The sequence below is a fragment of the Caloenas nicobarica genome, chromosome 2 (assembly GCF_036013445.1).
Source record: "Caloenas nicobarica isolate bCalNic1 chromosome 2, bCalNic1.hap1, whole genome shotgun sequence".
Classification (NCBI taxonomy): domain Eukaryota; kingdom Metazoa; phylum Chordata; class Aves; order Columbiformes; family Columbidae; genus Caloenas; species Caloenas nicobarica.
Window position 1 is genome coordinate 164,958,625 of NC_088246.1, and position 12,642 is coordinate 164,971,266.

Consider the following 12,642-nt stretch of genomic DNA (forward strand, 5'->3'; position numbering starts at 1 on the left):
GGTGCACTCGATCCCCTCGTCCCGACCATTGATAGACATTAAACAGAACTGGCCCCAGTACTGAGCCCTGGGGAACAAAACTTGTGACCGGCCGCCAACTGGATTTGGCTCCGTTCACCACAACGCTTTGGGCCCGGCCCTCCAGCCAGTTCTTTACCCAGCAAAGAGCACACCCGTCCAAGCGTGATGAACACCAAAAGGTCTCAGATGGAAAGATTTTTTCCTTTCGCTGCTGCTGAAATGTCCCTGTGGTTCATCAAGCCCTGCAGCAGTGTCCGACCCCTGCCTGGTCCTTCCCGCGGCGCCTGCGCGTCCTCCTGCCAGCGGCAGCGATTTGGCGAGGCCGCGGCACGGCCACAGCCCGGCGGAGCCCGGTTCAGCCGGGGACTTTGCTGTCCCTCCACCCAGCGCCATTAATAGCTCTTGGACGGCTGCGGAGGAGACGAGCGGTTTGGGATTTTCCAGTTATTTGCAAAAAAAAAAAAAAACCAGCTTTATTGAACCTCCCAAACACTTGAAGAGTGTCTCATCCAAAACAAACCCTGTCCCTCCTTGCCAAAGTTCACCAGAGCTCGCTCTTGCCAGGGCGCCCGGCGTGGGGCTCGGTCGTGCCCTGCGCTTTGTCCCCGGGGTGGCAGGAGGGGACAATGGCTTTTTCTATCCTGGATGTCGCTGTTCCATACGCTGGGCAGCGCAGGCGGCTCCCGGCGCTCTACGCGTGCGTACCGGAGCCGCCTGCGCTGCGCGTCCCGTGTCACCTCCTCGGTGACACCTGCCGCTTTCCTCGGCAGCGCCATGGCACGCCACGCCGGCCCCCGCCTGCCCCTCATCGTCAAGAACCTCATCCCCACGCTGAGCAGCGTCTTCGACAGCCAGAGGGTCACCACCACCGCCTTCTTCGCCGAGGTGAGCGCGCACGGCTCCGTCCGTCCGTCCATCCCTTTAGCAAGGGTTAAGCCGCAGCGGGTTCTCCGCGTCCTCCTCCCTTCCCGACCCTCTGCTAGAGGGGATGGCAGGGAAGCGCCTGCAGGAATCCAGCTCTGAAGACATCGCCGCCGTGAGCCAGCACGCCGGAGCTCCTCCGGCCTGACGTACCAGGCGCAGGAATGAGGTGACTCAAGTCCTTTCCCCTCGCCGGCCAGCAGACTGTAACGCTAGATCTCGCCGTACATACCACCTTAAAACCTCGGGCTGCTCCAGGAGGTTTTGTTACATAAAGGAGCACCTTATGCCAACAATGCAGAACCATATCCCCCCCCCTGCCTTATAAAACCACCTTTTAAATTCTCAGCTGCTTAAGCAGCCTGGGATTAAGGCACTGTTTTTATTTTGTGTTTGGCTGGGGGAGCTGCCGGCCCCGGCTCTTGGAGCCCAGCCCAGAATCTGCTTTAGTTTTTGGAGTGTGGTTGGGTTTAAAATAGCAGCTTTGCCTCACCGTGGAGCTGGAGGGGAAGGAAGCAAATGCCTGTGTCTCCCTCTCTCAAAACTGATGAGGTGAGAGCTCAGGCCCTTTTCTGCCGGCTGTGCCAGTGACGGAGATGACAGAGGGGAAGCGAGGAGGGGAACGGCCGCTGGGAGCCTTCGGCCTCGCGGGTCCCCGGGACGGCGGCAGAGCTGCAGCTGCTGCCCCAGGACGGCCCCGCTGCCGTGTCCCCCCGCGACGGGGGGCTCCGTGCCACCCCCGGCACCCAGGGACAGCTCTGCGGTGCCGTCGGTGTCCCCACCGCCCACCCCGAGCTCCGCGCTCGCCCCACGGTGCCTTCTTGTGGGTCGGACTCTGGGGTCCCAGGGCTCATGTCACGGGGTCCCTCTCAGCCCCGGGGCTCCTGGCAGCCCCGCGGTGGTGACAGGTGACAGCGGGTGGCCCTGGGGAGCCCGGAGCAGCCCCGCTGACCCGCCACCCCTGCAGCGCTGTCCCCAAGGGGACCCAAACCCCGGAGCGACCGCGCCAGCACCCAGATGTGCCCCTTCAGCGCTGGGCTCCTGCTCACCCCACCGGCAGTTAAACCTCCGCTCCGTAAAGCCCGGCCTGACCCGTCCAGGCTGAGCTGGGGCCAGCAGCGCTCCTTGGAGCTCATCCCCGCTGTCCCCACGGCCAGGGGCTCGGTGGGAGGGTCAGCGGGAGAGCAGCCAAGAGCACGAAATCCTCCTTTACTCTCAAAACCGTGGCTGCCTGCAGCTTGTTCGGTGCCGAGTTTTGATGGCGATCCTCAACAAAGTGCCGTAGCTGGTGTCCCTGGTGAGGCAGAAGTCTGCTGGTTGGATACACATCAAACGTAACGGTTTTGCAGGAGGCGAAGGGCCCTTATGTCCTAAAACCTCCAGAAGCAATTCCACGTCAGCCAGAGGGGTTGACGCGTTGATCTGGAAGTGCAGTTTTTAGTACGGCGAGTTCCGACTCAAGCAATTCCTGTTGAGCGTATGAGTACTTAAGGATTGCAGGAATTTTACAGCTGTGTCACTGTTGACTATATTATAGTGTAAGGAAAGTTTTCTTGCAAGCTGGATGCACGACACAAGTCACAGGACAAACGTGTCGTGTGTCTGAACTTTCAGAGAGTTCCAGCTGCTGCCTTGTCCTTGTTCACGGCTTTTTACGTTCTCTTTGGAGATTCCTCCACTTGCTTGATCATAAACCTTTCAAGGAACTCCACCGCGTGGTACCTTGCCGATTGGCCCAAGTGCCATTTTTCAGACAAAAGCAATAGAAATTCCACTGTTTGTGTCTCTTCGAAGCCTCCGGCCTGATCCGACAGCTGGCTCAGGCGCTGCTCATTTTCACTGGCCGCTTGATCAGCAGATCCTCAGTAACGACCCTCAGGAGCGACCCGGTGACACCGGCCGGCCGCCAGCGCAGGGGACGCGCTTTGGCGTCCATCCCTGCAAAAGCCCAACCTCCCTGTGTCCCACCCCGTCTTCCCTGGCAGGCGATCTCGGGGACGAGGATTTAGCTTTTCTGTTGGTTTGGGGGGTTTATTTGAGCTGGCAGTGGTCGCCCCGGCTTCCCACGTCATCCCAACTTGCCATCCTCGATTTGCGTGTTAGGAATTATCACGGGTTCCCCGAATCCATCCTTTCCCTCACGGTTCGCGGGGCCCCCGTCCCGTCGGTGCTGAGGCTCTTGTTCTGCTTTAGCTCCTTGGCAGTAACGTGGTGAACGACCTGATGCTGCTGGAGACCGTGATGGACAACATGATGGGCAGACAGAAGGACGCCTGCACGCTGGTGCGGATGCTGGCGCTGCGGGGGCTTGGCAACATCGCCGCCGGCTCGCCGGAGAAGGTGAGAGCGAGCTCAGAGTCCTGGCCAGCGCCGGGGGGGACGAGGGGGCACGTGGCCATCGGGAGATGCCACTCGCCCAAAACAAGGTGGGTCTTTAGCCGGGGAGTCGGCCACGTCCTCACCCTGGTGACGGCACCTCCAGAGCCAAGGGGGCAGCCGCCCTGTGCGTCGTCAGCGCTGCCGGGCTGCGCTCGGGCTGGCTTCTAAAAGTTCCGGCTTTGGAGGAAAGCCTGCCATCCTAATATTGGAAATTAGGAGAAATTTCCTCCCGGAAAGGGCTGTGGGGCATTGGAACAGGCTGCCCAGGGCAGTGCTGGAGTCACCATCCCTGGAGGGGCTGGACAGACGGACATGAGGTTCTCGGGACACGGGGCAGTGCTGGGGGTGGGTTATGCTTGGACTCGATGATCTTGAGGGGCTTTTCCAACCAAAATGACTCTGCGAACCCTGGGGGGACACAGCCTGGCCCAAACAAGCCGGGTCCCCTGTGTCACTGCCCACGCAGGCAGCAGCATCGCAGCCCGTCGCTCCTCCCTGCTGCTCCGCAGGGGTTTGCTGGTCGATAAAGGGGTCGTTAAAAGCGAAGCGATCCCTGTCTCTCCGGTGGGGTTCGGGTGGGCAGCAGTCGGTGTCTCCGCTCTCCCAAGCGCCGCGGTCGGTGCCGGCGGAGGCTCCGTGGAGCGGCACACGGGGAGGGCAGGACAGCGCGGCTGCGCTCGCAGGGTTTCGCCGCGAGGATGCGCGGAGGTGGCTGGCGGCTGCTCCAGATGCTCCTCGCAGCCGCGAAGTGGCGGCTTGAACCCCTGTTCCTGCCCAGGAGACGAGCCGGTGCCGCGAACCCCGTGGGCATCGGGCTGCCTGGGGCTGCCGGCCCGACCCCGCGGCCGTCCCGGCTCTGCCGGGCCCCGCTCCCGCGCTCACCTGTGCCGGACCCTAAGGAAAGGTCACGGGCAGACAGACAACGTGCTGCCGTGATCTGCCGTGTTCTGCTGGCATCTGCTCTGACAGCATCCGGCACTTTGGGAAGGGAGAAACGAGTGGTGCTGACAGTGCAGGCCGCTGAGGGTGAGGAGGGCGGTGATGAGCCCCTGCCACTTCAGCCTGGGGAGGAGAAGCTCCAGGGAGACCTTAGTGCGGCCTTTCTGTACTTAAAAGGGTCAATAAGAAAGATGGGGACAGACTTTTGAGCAGGGCCTGTTGCGATAGGACAAGGGGTGATGGTTTGAAACTGAAGGGGGGAGATTCAGGCTGGATATAAAGAAGAAATTTGTCACGCTGAGGGTGGCGAGAGCCTGGCCCAGGTTGGCCAGAGAGGTGGTGGCTGAACCATCCCTGGAGACATCCCAGGCCAGGCTGGACGGGGCTCTGAGCACCCTGAGCTGGTGCCGATGTCCCCGCTCATGGCAGGGGGGCGCTGGGGGAGCTTTAAGGGCCCTGCAACCCGAACCCTCTGAGGTCTGTGGTTGTGGCGATGGCAGAGCCGCTGCCGGCTCCTCCGCTCGCGCCGCCGCAGCGCAGGGGTCCCAGCCCGGACCGTGCTGGGGACGCAGCGTCTGGAGCGCCGCCGGGCAGCTGTGGGGCGGGGGGTTCCTGCCGTGCCGGCTGGCTCAGGGGCAGCGGTCCGTCTGTCCGTCCTTGTCCCTTCCCAGCTGCACTCCGTACGCCACTCTGGGTAGCGCAGTGTAGTTCGCAGAGTCGGGTACTCAGGATTAAGTGACTTAACGTGGTTTACGCTAATTGAATTTCCCCCTTTGCCGTGGGTACAGCAGCTGTAACCGCGCAGCGGCACGCTGTGGTGACGGGTCCAGCGGGAGGGAAGCGACGCCCGCGGCAAAGCGCTCGCCGCGCACAAGCACCGGCCGCTGCCGAGCCCGCTCTGCCCGCAGCGCTCCGAACTCCGGTTTCCCTCTGGCTGGGGCAGGACCCGGGGGATGTGTCCCTGCCTGGGACCACTTTTCTCTCCCCGTCCCTCGCAGGTGAGGAAACACGGGGCCAAGCTCCTGGCGTCCATGGTGAACGGCCTGGATGACAAGGACGACCCGCACAACCTGGTTGCGCTGGAGGCCATGTCCAGCCTGTCCAAGCTGCTGGGCCACGTGGAGGAGAGGGACATCCAGTCCATGCTGCTGCACATCGCCATCCGCATCCGGCCCTTCTTCGACAGCGTAAGGCTGGCCCGGCGGGGCTGGGCTCCTGCCTTTGCCGGAGCCTCTGAAATGGCTCCTCTGCTGAGCCGGAGCCACATAATGTGTGCGGGAGGCTGCTCGGTGCTATGGGCATGTCCTGGTGCTACAGGATATGTCCTGGGTGCTACAGGACATGTCCCGGGTGCTATGGGCACAGCGCTGGGTGCTACGGGCATGTCCTGGGTGCTACAGGACATGTCCTGGGTGCTATGGGACGTCCTGGGGTGCTACAGGCACATCCCTGGTTGCTACTGGCACGTCCCTGTGTGCTACAGGCATGTCCTGGGTACTACGGGCATGTTCTGGGTGCTGTGGCCATGTTCGGGGTGCTATGGGCATGTCCTGGGTGCTACGGGCACATCCTGGATACTACAGGCATGTCCCAGGTGCTCTGGGCATGTGCTGGGTGCTATGGGACATGTCCTGGGTGCTACAGGCACATCCCGGGGTGCTACAGGACATGTCCTGGGTGCTATGGGACATGTCCTGGGTGCTACAGGCACATCCCCAGGTGCTACAGGACATGTCCTGGGTGCTATGGGACATGTCCTGGGTGCTACAGGCACATCCCGGGGTGCTACAGGACATGTCCTGGGTGCTATGGGACATGTCCTGGGTGCTACAGGCACATCCCCAGGTGCTACAGGACATGTCCCGGGTGCTGTAGGACATGTCCCAGGTGCTATGGGGCACATCCCTGGGTGCTGCAGGACATGTCCTGGGTGCTATGGGCACATCCCGGGGTGCTGCAGGACGTGTCCTGGGTGCTATGGGCACATCCCGGGGTGCTGCAGGACGTGTCCCGGGTGCTATGGGCACATCCCTGGGTGCTATGGGACATGTCCTGGGTGCTACAGGCACATTCCCAGGTGCTACAGGACATGTCCCGGGTGCTGTAGGACATGTCCCGGGTGCTATGGGCACATCCCGGGGTGCTGCAGGACATGTCCTGGGTGCTATGGGCACATCCCCGGGTGCTGCAGGACGTGTCCTGGGTGCTATGGGCACATCCCGGGGTGCTGCAGGACGTGTCCTGGGTGCTATGGGCACATCCCGGGGTGCTGCAGGACGTGTCCTGGGTGCTATGGGCACATCCCGGGGTGCCAGCAGCGCTGCAGGGCCGGGGGATGGAGCTTGGAGCTCGGCACAGAACACGGTGCGGGGGGAAGCTGAGGTGCCCGTTGCTTTATCTGCTGGGACCTCGATCCCCCCAGGCAGCTCTGGGTGCGGGGCTGAGCCAGCGCTGGGTACTATGGGCACCGGGAGGCCGGGGAGAGGGGAGAAATCCTCTGTGGGTGTCTGTCCTGGGGGGTTTCACTGCCCTTTGCAGTCCATCCCCAAACCCCTCCAGCATCACCGCGGGGAAGCTGGCTGCTTCTGCTCAGCTTGAGCCTCGTCCTCTGTCCTGGCGCTGAGTGGGCATGGGACAGCAGCTGGGGGTGCAGCATGGAGACCCCCACCCCCGAGCTGGGTCCCCAGCACCTCCTGGGTGCTGCCGGTGCCTGGGCGGCTCCCGACCAGCAGGAGCAAACGGGGATGCTGGCGGCTGGAATTCGGGATGAAGAGGCTGGGGGGGAGCTGTGTTTTTGTGGAGTGACTTTACACCCCCAACACAGCCTGTCCTCAGCCCATGGGTGGTTTTCTTATTCCCTGGTGAAGAATCATCTAAAATAGTTTTCAAAACCAAAATGAAAGCTGAGGTCCCGCAGCTGGGGACTGGGGCAGCCGGGGCAGGAGGTGCTGGGGCTCCGGGACAGATGCAGCGTTTTTCCTGCTGCTCTGGTGTCCCCAGCCCGAGCAGCAGGACGGAGGGTGGTGGCACCAGCCGTGCCCAGCGTGTCCCCAGCGCCCGCGTGTCCCCGCTGAGCCGCGCTCGTCCCCTCTGCCCGCAGGAGCAGCCCGAGCTCCGCCACTCGTCCATCGTGCTCTTCGGCAACCTGAGCAGGTTCAGCGAAGGTGACTGCGAGGTTTTCTTCGAGCAGATCCTCAACGGGCTGGTGACGCTGCTGCTGCACCTGCAGGACCCCAAGCCGGAGGTTGTCAAGGTGAGTGTCCCACTGCGGGGGGACGCTCGACCCCGGCGCGGTGCCGAGCTCCGGGGCGCACGCCGCAGCCCCCGCTCTCTGTGCCGCAGGCCTGCAAGTTCGCTCTGCGCATGTGCGGCCCCAGCATGGGCTGCGAGGGGCTCTGCGACATGTTCCTGAACCACCTGCGCGAGGACAGGAGCCTGCACTACGGCGAGTTCATGAACAACGTCTGCAAACACCTGGTGAGCGGCCGCGGAGCCCGCGGCACCGGGGCCGGCGCTGCCTGGGGCTCAGTGCCGCCCGGTGGGGCTCGTGTGGGGCTCCTGGTCCGTAAGGTGCTCACAGGGCAGCTCCCCCCAGCACGGTGGGTTCCTCAGCCCCCCAGGACCTCCAGGCGTTGAGGGGACGGTGGCAGCGCTGGGGACAGCCGGTGGCGTGTCCCGCGTGACGTCCCGGCGGCTGTTTCTCTCCCAGATGCAGAGTTACCCGGAGATGCTGAACCGCCTGATCTCAACCAACCTCTTCTACTTCAAGAGCAGCTGGGTGGACATCCGCGCCGCTGCGCCCATGTTCATCGGTACGGCTGCCGGGGGTCCCAGGCCGCCCCTCGGGCTTTGGGGTGTCCCCTCCCTGCGATGGCACGTGGTGGGTTGTGTGGTCCTGGGGATGTTTCAGTCCCCGTGCCCAGCAGAGCCCTGGGAAGCGCCGGTTGGCCATGGTTTTGGTAACCGCCTGCCGTGGGCAACGCCGGCACAGAGCCCGGTTTGCCGCAGCGGTGGGTCGCACGGATGACACCCTTGATAGGGCCTGGACCAGCTGGGTCCATCGCGTCCGGGGTCCCCAGGCTCAGGGCAGCATGTGGGGGAGGTTACAGTGGGACGAGCAGCGTGGCCAGAATCATTGGATCATTTTGGGTGGAAAAGCCCCTCAAGATCATCGAGTCCAACTGCTCCCCCAGCCCTGGCCCTGCCCCATGTCCTGAGAACCACATGTCCGTCTGTCCAACCCCTCCAGGGACGGTGACTCCAGCACTGCCCTGGGCAGCCTGTTCCAATGCCCCACAGCCCTTTGGGGAAGAAATTGTTCCCCACATCCAACCTCAGCCTCCCCTTGAGGCCGTTTCCTCTGCTCCTGGCGCTTGTTCCTGGGGAGCAGAGCCCGACCCCCCCTGGCTCCAAGCTCCTTTCAGGCAGGTCAGAGATCAGAAGGTCTCCCCTCAGCTCCTGTTCTCCAGCTGAACCCCCAGCTCCCTCAGCCGCTCCCATCACACTTGTGCTCCAGCCCCTCACCAGCTCCGTTCCCTTCTCCCAACTCGCTCCAGCACCTCAAGGCCTTTCTTGGCGTGAGGGGCCCAAACTGCCCCCAGGATTCGGGGTTTGGCCTCCCCAGTGCCCAGCGTGGGGGTTGAGCAGCTGCCTCAGCCCCGTGTCTGCAGCTCCGAGCGTTTCTGTGGTTCCTCCTTCCCGAGGAGGGTGGACAGTGCCCAGCTTTGCTTTTATTTGCTTTTTGCTTTTATTGCGCGTGGAGGGAGGTTTTGCTGCTTTCAGCACAGGCCTCGGCTGCACCCAGCGATGCGTTAGGAGAAGTTCTGCAGGGACAGAAATGCTGGTGGGAATCTCCATAGGGCGCATGTTGAGGTGTCACCCAGGGCAGTGCTGGAGTCACCATCCCTGGAGGGGTTGGACAGACGGACATGAGGTTCTCAGGGACAGGGGGTAGTGCCGGGGGTGGGTTACGGTTGGACTTGATGAGCTCGAGGGGCTTTTCCAACCAAAATGATTCTGTGATTCTATAACACCCACGATGGGCTTCCTGAGCGGTCATTGTGGGGTTTCCATGGAGGTTTCACACAAGGTGCTGACATGGGGACGAGTGTCCTGGTGCCCGGTGACACCGTTACCTGGCTCCTCAGTGGGATCCAGCCCAAGCCCTGACTCTGAAACTCCTCCTCAGGCTTCCTGGTGCTGCACGTGGACGACGAGCACAGTCCGCAGGTGGACCTGGACCAGCTCATCTCGGGTGAGTCGGTGCTGCCGCTGCGGGAGAGCGGGGACTCGGCTCAGCCCCACGGGATGGGGCTCCCCAACCTCTGCTGTCCCCGAGGCTCCTGCCTGGGGCTGGGGACCCCCAGCTCTGGGCTGTCGCAGGAGGACGGGGCTGCAATGGGGTCCTGCTAAGTCCTCCTGAGTCCAGCTGGAGGCCGGTATGCAGTGCAGTCCCTCAGGGGTCGGTGCTGGGACCAGTGCTGTTCAGTATATTCATCAACGGCTCGGATGAGGGAATAGAGTGACTGTCAGCGGGTTTGCTGGTGACACCAAACTGGGAGGAGCGGCTGACACTGGGAGGCTGTGCTGCCATCCAGAGCCCTGGGCAGGCTGGAGAGCTGGGCGGGGAGAAATTAATGACATAGAACAAGGGCAAGTGCAGAGTCTCGTGTCTGGGCAGGAACAGCCCCAGGGTCCAGTGTAGGTTGGGAACGAGCTGTTGGAGCAGTGTAGGGGAAAGGGAGCTGGGGGTCCTGGGGACAGCAGGGTGACCATGGGCCAGCACTGGGCCCTTGTGGCCAGGAAGGGCAATGGGACCTGGGGGGATTAGAAGGGGGTGGTCAGTAGGTCAGAGGGGTTCTCCTGCCCCTCTGCTCTGCCCTGGGGAGACCTCATCTGGAATATTGTGTCCAGTTCTGGGCCCCTCAGCTCCAGGACAGGGAACTGCTGGAGAGAGTCCAGCGCAGCCACCAAGATGCTGGAGGGAGTGGAGCATCTCCCGTGTGAGGAAAGGCTGAGGAGCTGGGGCTCTGAGCTGGAGAAGAGGAGACTGAGGGCTGACTCATTCATGGGGATCAATATGGAAAGGGGCAGTGTCAGGAGGATGGAGCCAGGCTCTTCTGGGTGACAACCAGTGACAGGACAAGGGGCAATGGGTGCAAACTGGAACACAGGAGGTTCCACTTGAATATGAGAAGAAACTTGTTCCCGGTGAGGGTGCCAGAGCCTGGCCCAGGCTGCCCAGGGAGGTTGTGGAGTCTCCTTCTCTGCAGACATTCCAACCCGCCTGGACACCTTCTGTGTAACCTCAGCTGGGTGTTCCTGCTCCGGCGGGGGGTTGCACTGGGTGAGCTTTCGAGGTCCCTTCCAACCCCTGTGTCTCTGTGTCTCTGTGGTTCTGTGCTCCCCTCCTGGGCGAGCTGCGGGTGCCCCGGGGAATGTCCCCGACCTCCCGCTCGGCCGGTGCAGCCGGGGCTGTGGCCGGGACCAGCCCGGCACCTGCGGGCAGGTGTGGCGGGGGGGCCGGACCGGAGACCCGCGGTGCCGCCGGGGCCGAGCCGCCGGGGCGGCCGCTGCGGTGGGACCTGGTTTGCACCCTGCGGCGTCCGGGGCCGAGCTCGCACCTCACCCAGGCGCTGACTGTGGGTGCCGAACGACCCCCCCAGCGGCGCCGGGGGCTCCGAGGGGCTCCCGGGTGTTTGCGGTGGCTTTGGCGTGAGCAGGAGGGACTCGCAGCGCTTTGTTTGCAACGTGTTAACCGTTAAAAGGCAGAGCTGAGGCTCGTTCTGAAGGGCTCATAAAAAGTCGACTTGAAGCTGGTGGCATTTTGGAGCAGAGTTAAGTAATTTTCCTGGATTTCAGGGATTTTTTCCCTGTCACTAGTGACCTCATAGTATATAGTAATGCATGGAAACTTTCGGATTGTTCCAAGGGAGCTTAAAAAACACTAAAAAAGGAAAAACTATCTTTCCGTTGGCTCCCCAAGCCCTTCCAGAAGAAAGAGGCCTGTCTGTTAGAAACAAGTGAAAGATAATCTGCCCGTGTGTGAGTAATCGCTGGAGCGAGCGGCCCCGGCTTGGGTTGCTGAGCTTCCCGTCTTGAGTGGCGCGGGGGCCGGGGGGCGGATCGCCGCCCACCCGGGGGTCCCCGGCACCGGCCGTGGAAATCACGGCAACGGGCACAGAAATCAGGGGAACGGGCACGGAAATCGGGGGAATGGGCACAGAAATCAGGGAGCGGCAGTGGGGGCACCCGGGAGGGGAGAGGGTTCGCCTGCACCGGGTAAACAAGCTACTGGAAAAATATTATTATGTTTTTTACTGGTAGGAAAAACTACCTGGATTGTTTTCTTACTACCGGGAGCCGTTCCAGGCGTTAGGAAATCGCGCTGATAGGGGAGGTTTGGCCCCGCCAGCGTCTGCACGGCCCCGCGGGCCCCCGGGGGCTCCGCTCCCCTCCCGGGCCCCCCGGGAGCCCCCCCAGCTCCAGCCTGTGCCCCAGGGACCCCTCCTGGTGCCAGCAGCCCCGTCCTGCTGCCGTCGCATCGGTCCCCTGGGCCGCGGGGCTGGGGGCTCCTGGGGGTGCGGAGCAGCTCTAACAGCTGGAGCAGCTATAGGAGCTGTAGGAGCGATAGGTTTTCCCCTGGGGGGCGTGACGGGGGCGCTGGCAGAGGGACCGAGCGTCCCCGCGAGCGCGGTTTCTCGTCCCCGTGTGACAGCACAGCCAGGACGTGGCTTTGCTGCGGGCACGGGGGGTCCCGGCGCTGCAGCCCCCCCAGCCCCGCTGTGCTCTGCTCCTTCCAGCCCTGAACCTGCTCCTGAAGGATCCCGTCCCCGCCGTGCGCGTCAAGGTGGCCGAGACGCTGGGCCGCCTGGTGCGGATCCTGTGAGCGCCGGGACGCGCCAGTGCCACCGCCGCAGCAATACTGGGGTCAGCGGCCCCGCGCCCGGGCCCCTCCCGGGCACCGCCACGTCTTCCTGCACCCGGCACCCGCGGCAGCGCCATCGTCCTCCTCCGCTCTCACCAGCCCGGGGGGGCCCGCGCTTCTGTCACCCCCCGCCCGGGACCGGGGCCACGGGGGACACACGGTTCTTCTCTGCGGGTCCTGGTTGACTTTTGGGATGAGGGTCCCGGGGGACCTTGGTGGAGGGGGAGGCTGGAGCGGGGGGGTGGCGGCGTCCCCGGGTCCTCCCGCGGCTGCCTGCAGCCCCTCGTCGCCCCCCCCGCTCCCCGCTGCTGAACACAGGGCCCTGTCCCCGCCACCAGGGCCCCACTCCATGAATGTCACTGTCCCCTCACCACACATGTACATAAATGTGTTTTTAAATAAAGCTCTGTGCTCCCCGGGAGCTGCGGTGGGGTGAAGGGGGACGGGGGTGCCCC

The 12,642-nt window shown here is 63.4% G+C and overlaps 1 protein-coding gene and 1 pseudogene across 2 annotated transcripts in view; one reads left to right on the top strand and one right to left on the bottom strand.

Moving 5' to 3' along the window:
* MROH1 (maestro heat like repeat family member 1) overlaps positions 1–12,600 on the top strand; it is a 65,295-nt gene extending 52,695 nt beyond the window's left edge. For both annotated transcript variants that reach the window (XM_065627373.1, XM_065627375.1), the window contains 8 exons: positions 792–906; positions 3,136–3,282; positions 5,259–5,447; positions 7,361–7,513; positions 7,603–7,737; positions 7,970–8,072; positions 9,449–9,514; positions 12,063–12,600. In XM_065627373.1, the coding sequence (XP_065483445.1) occupies positions 792–906; positions 3,136–3,282; positions 5,259–5,447; positions 7,361–7,513; positions 7,603–7,737; positions 7,970–8,072; positions 9,449–9,514; positions 12,063–12,148 (994 nt within the window). In that variant the 3' untranslated portion in view covers positions 12,149–12,600. The remainder of the gene's footprint in view (positions 1–791; positions 907–3,135; positions 3,283–5,258; positions 5,448–7,360; positions 7,514–7,602; positions 7,738–7,969; positions 8,073–9,448; positions 9,515–12,062) is intronic.
* On the bottom strand, positions 2,075–3,027 carry LOC135986313 (cyclin N-terminal domain-containing protein 1-like; annotated as a pseudogene).
* Positions 12,601–12,642: the final 42 nt, after the last annotated feature.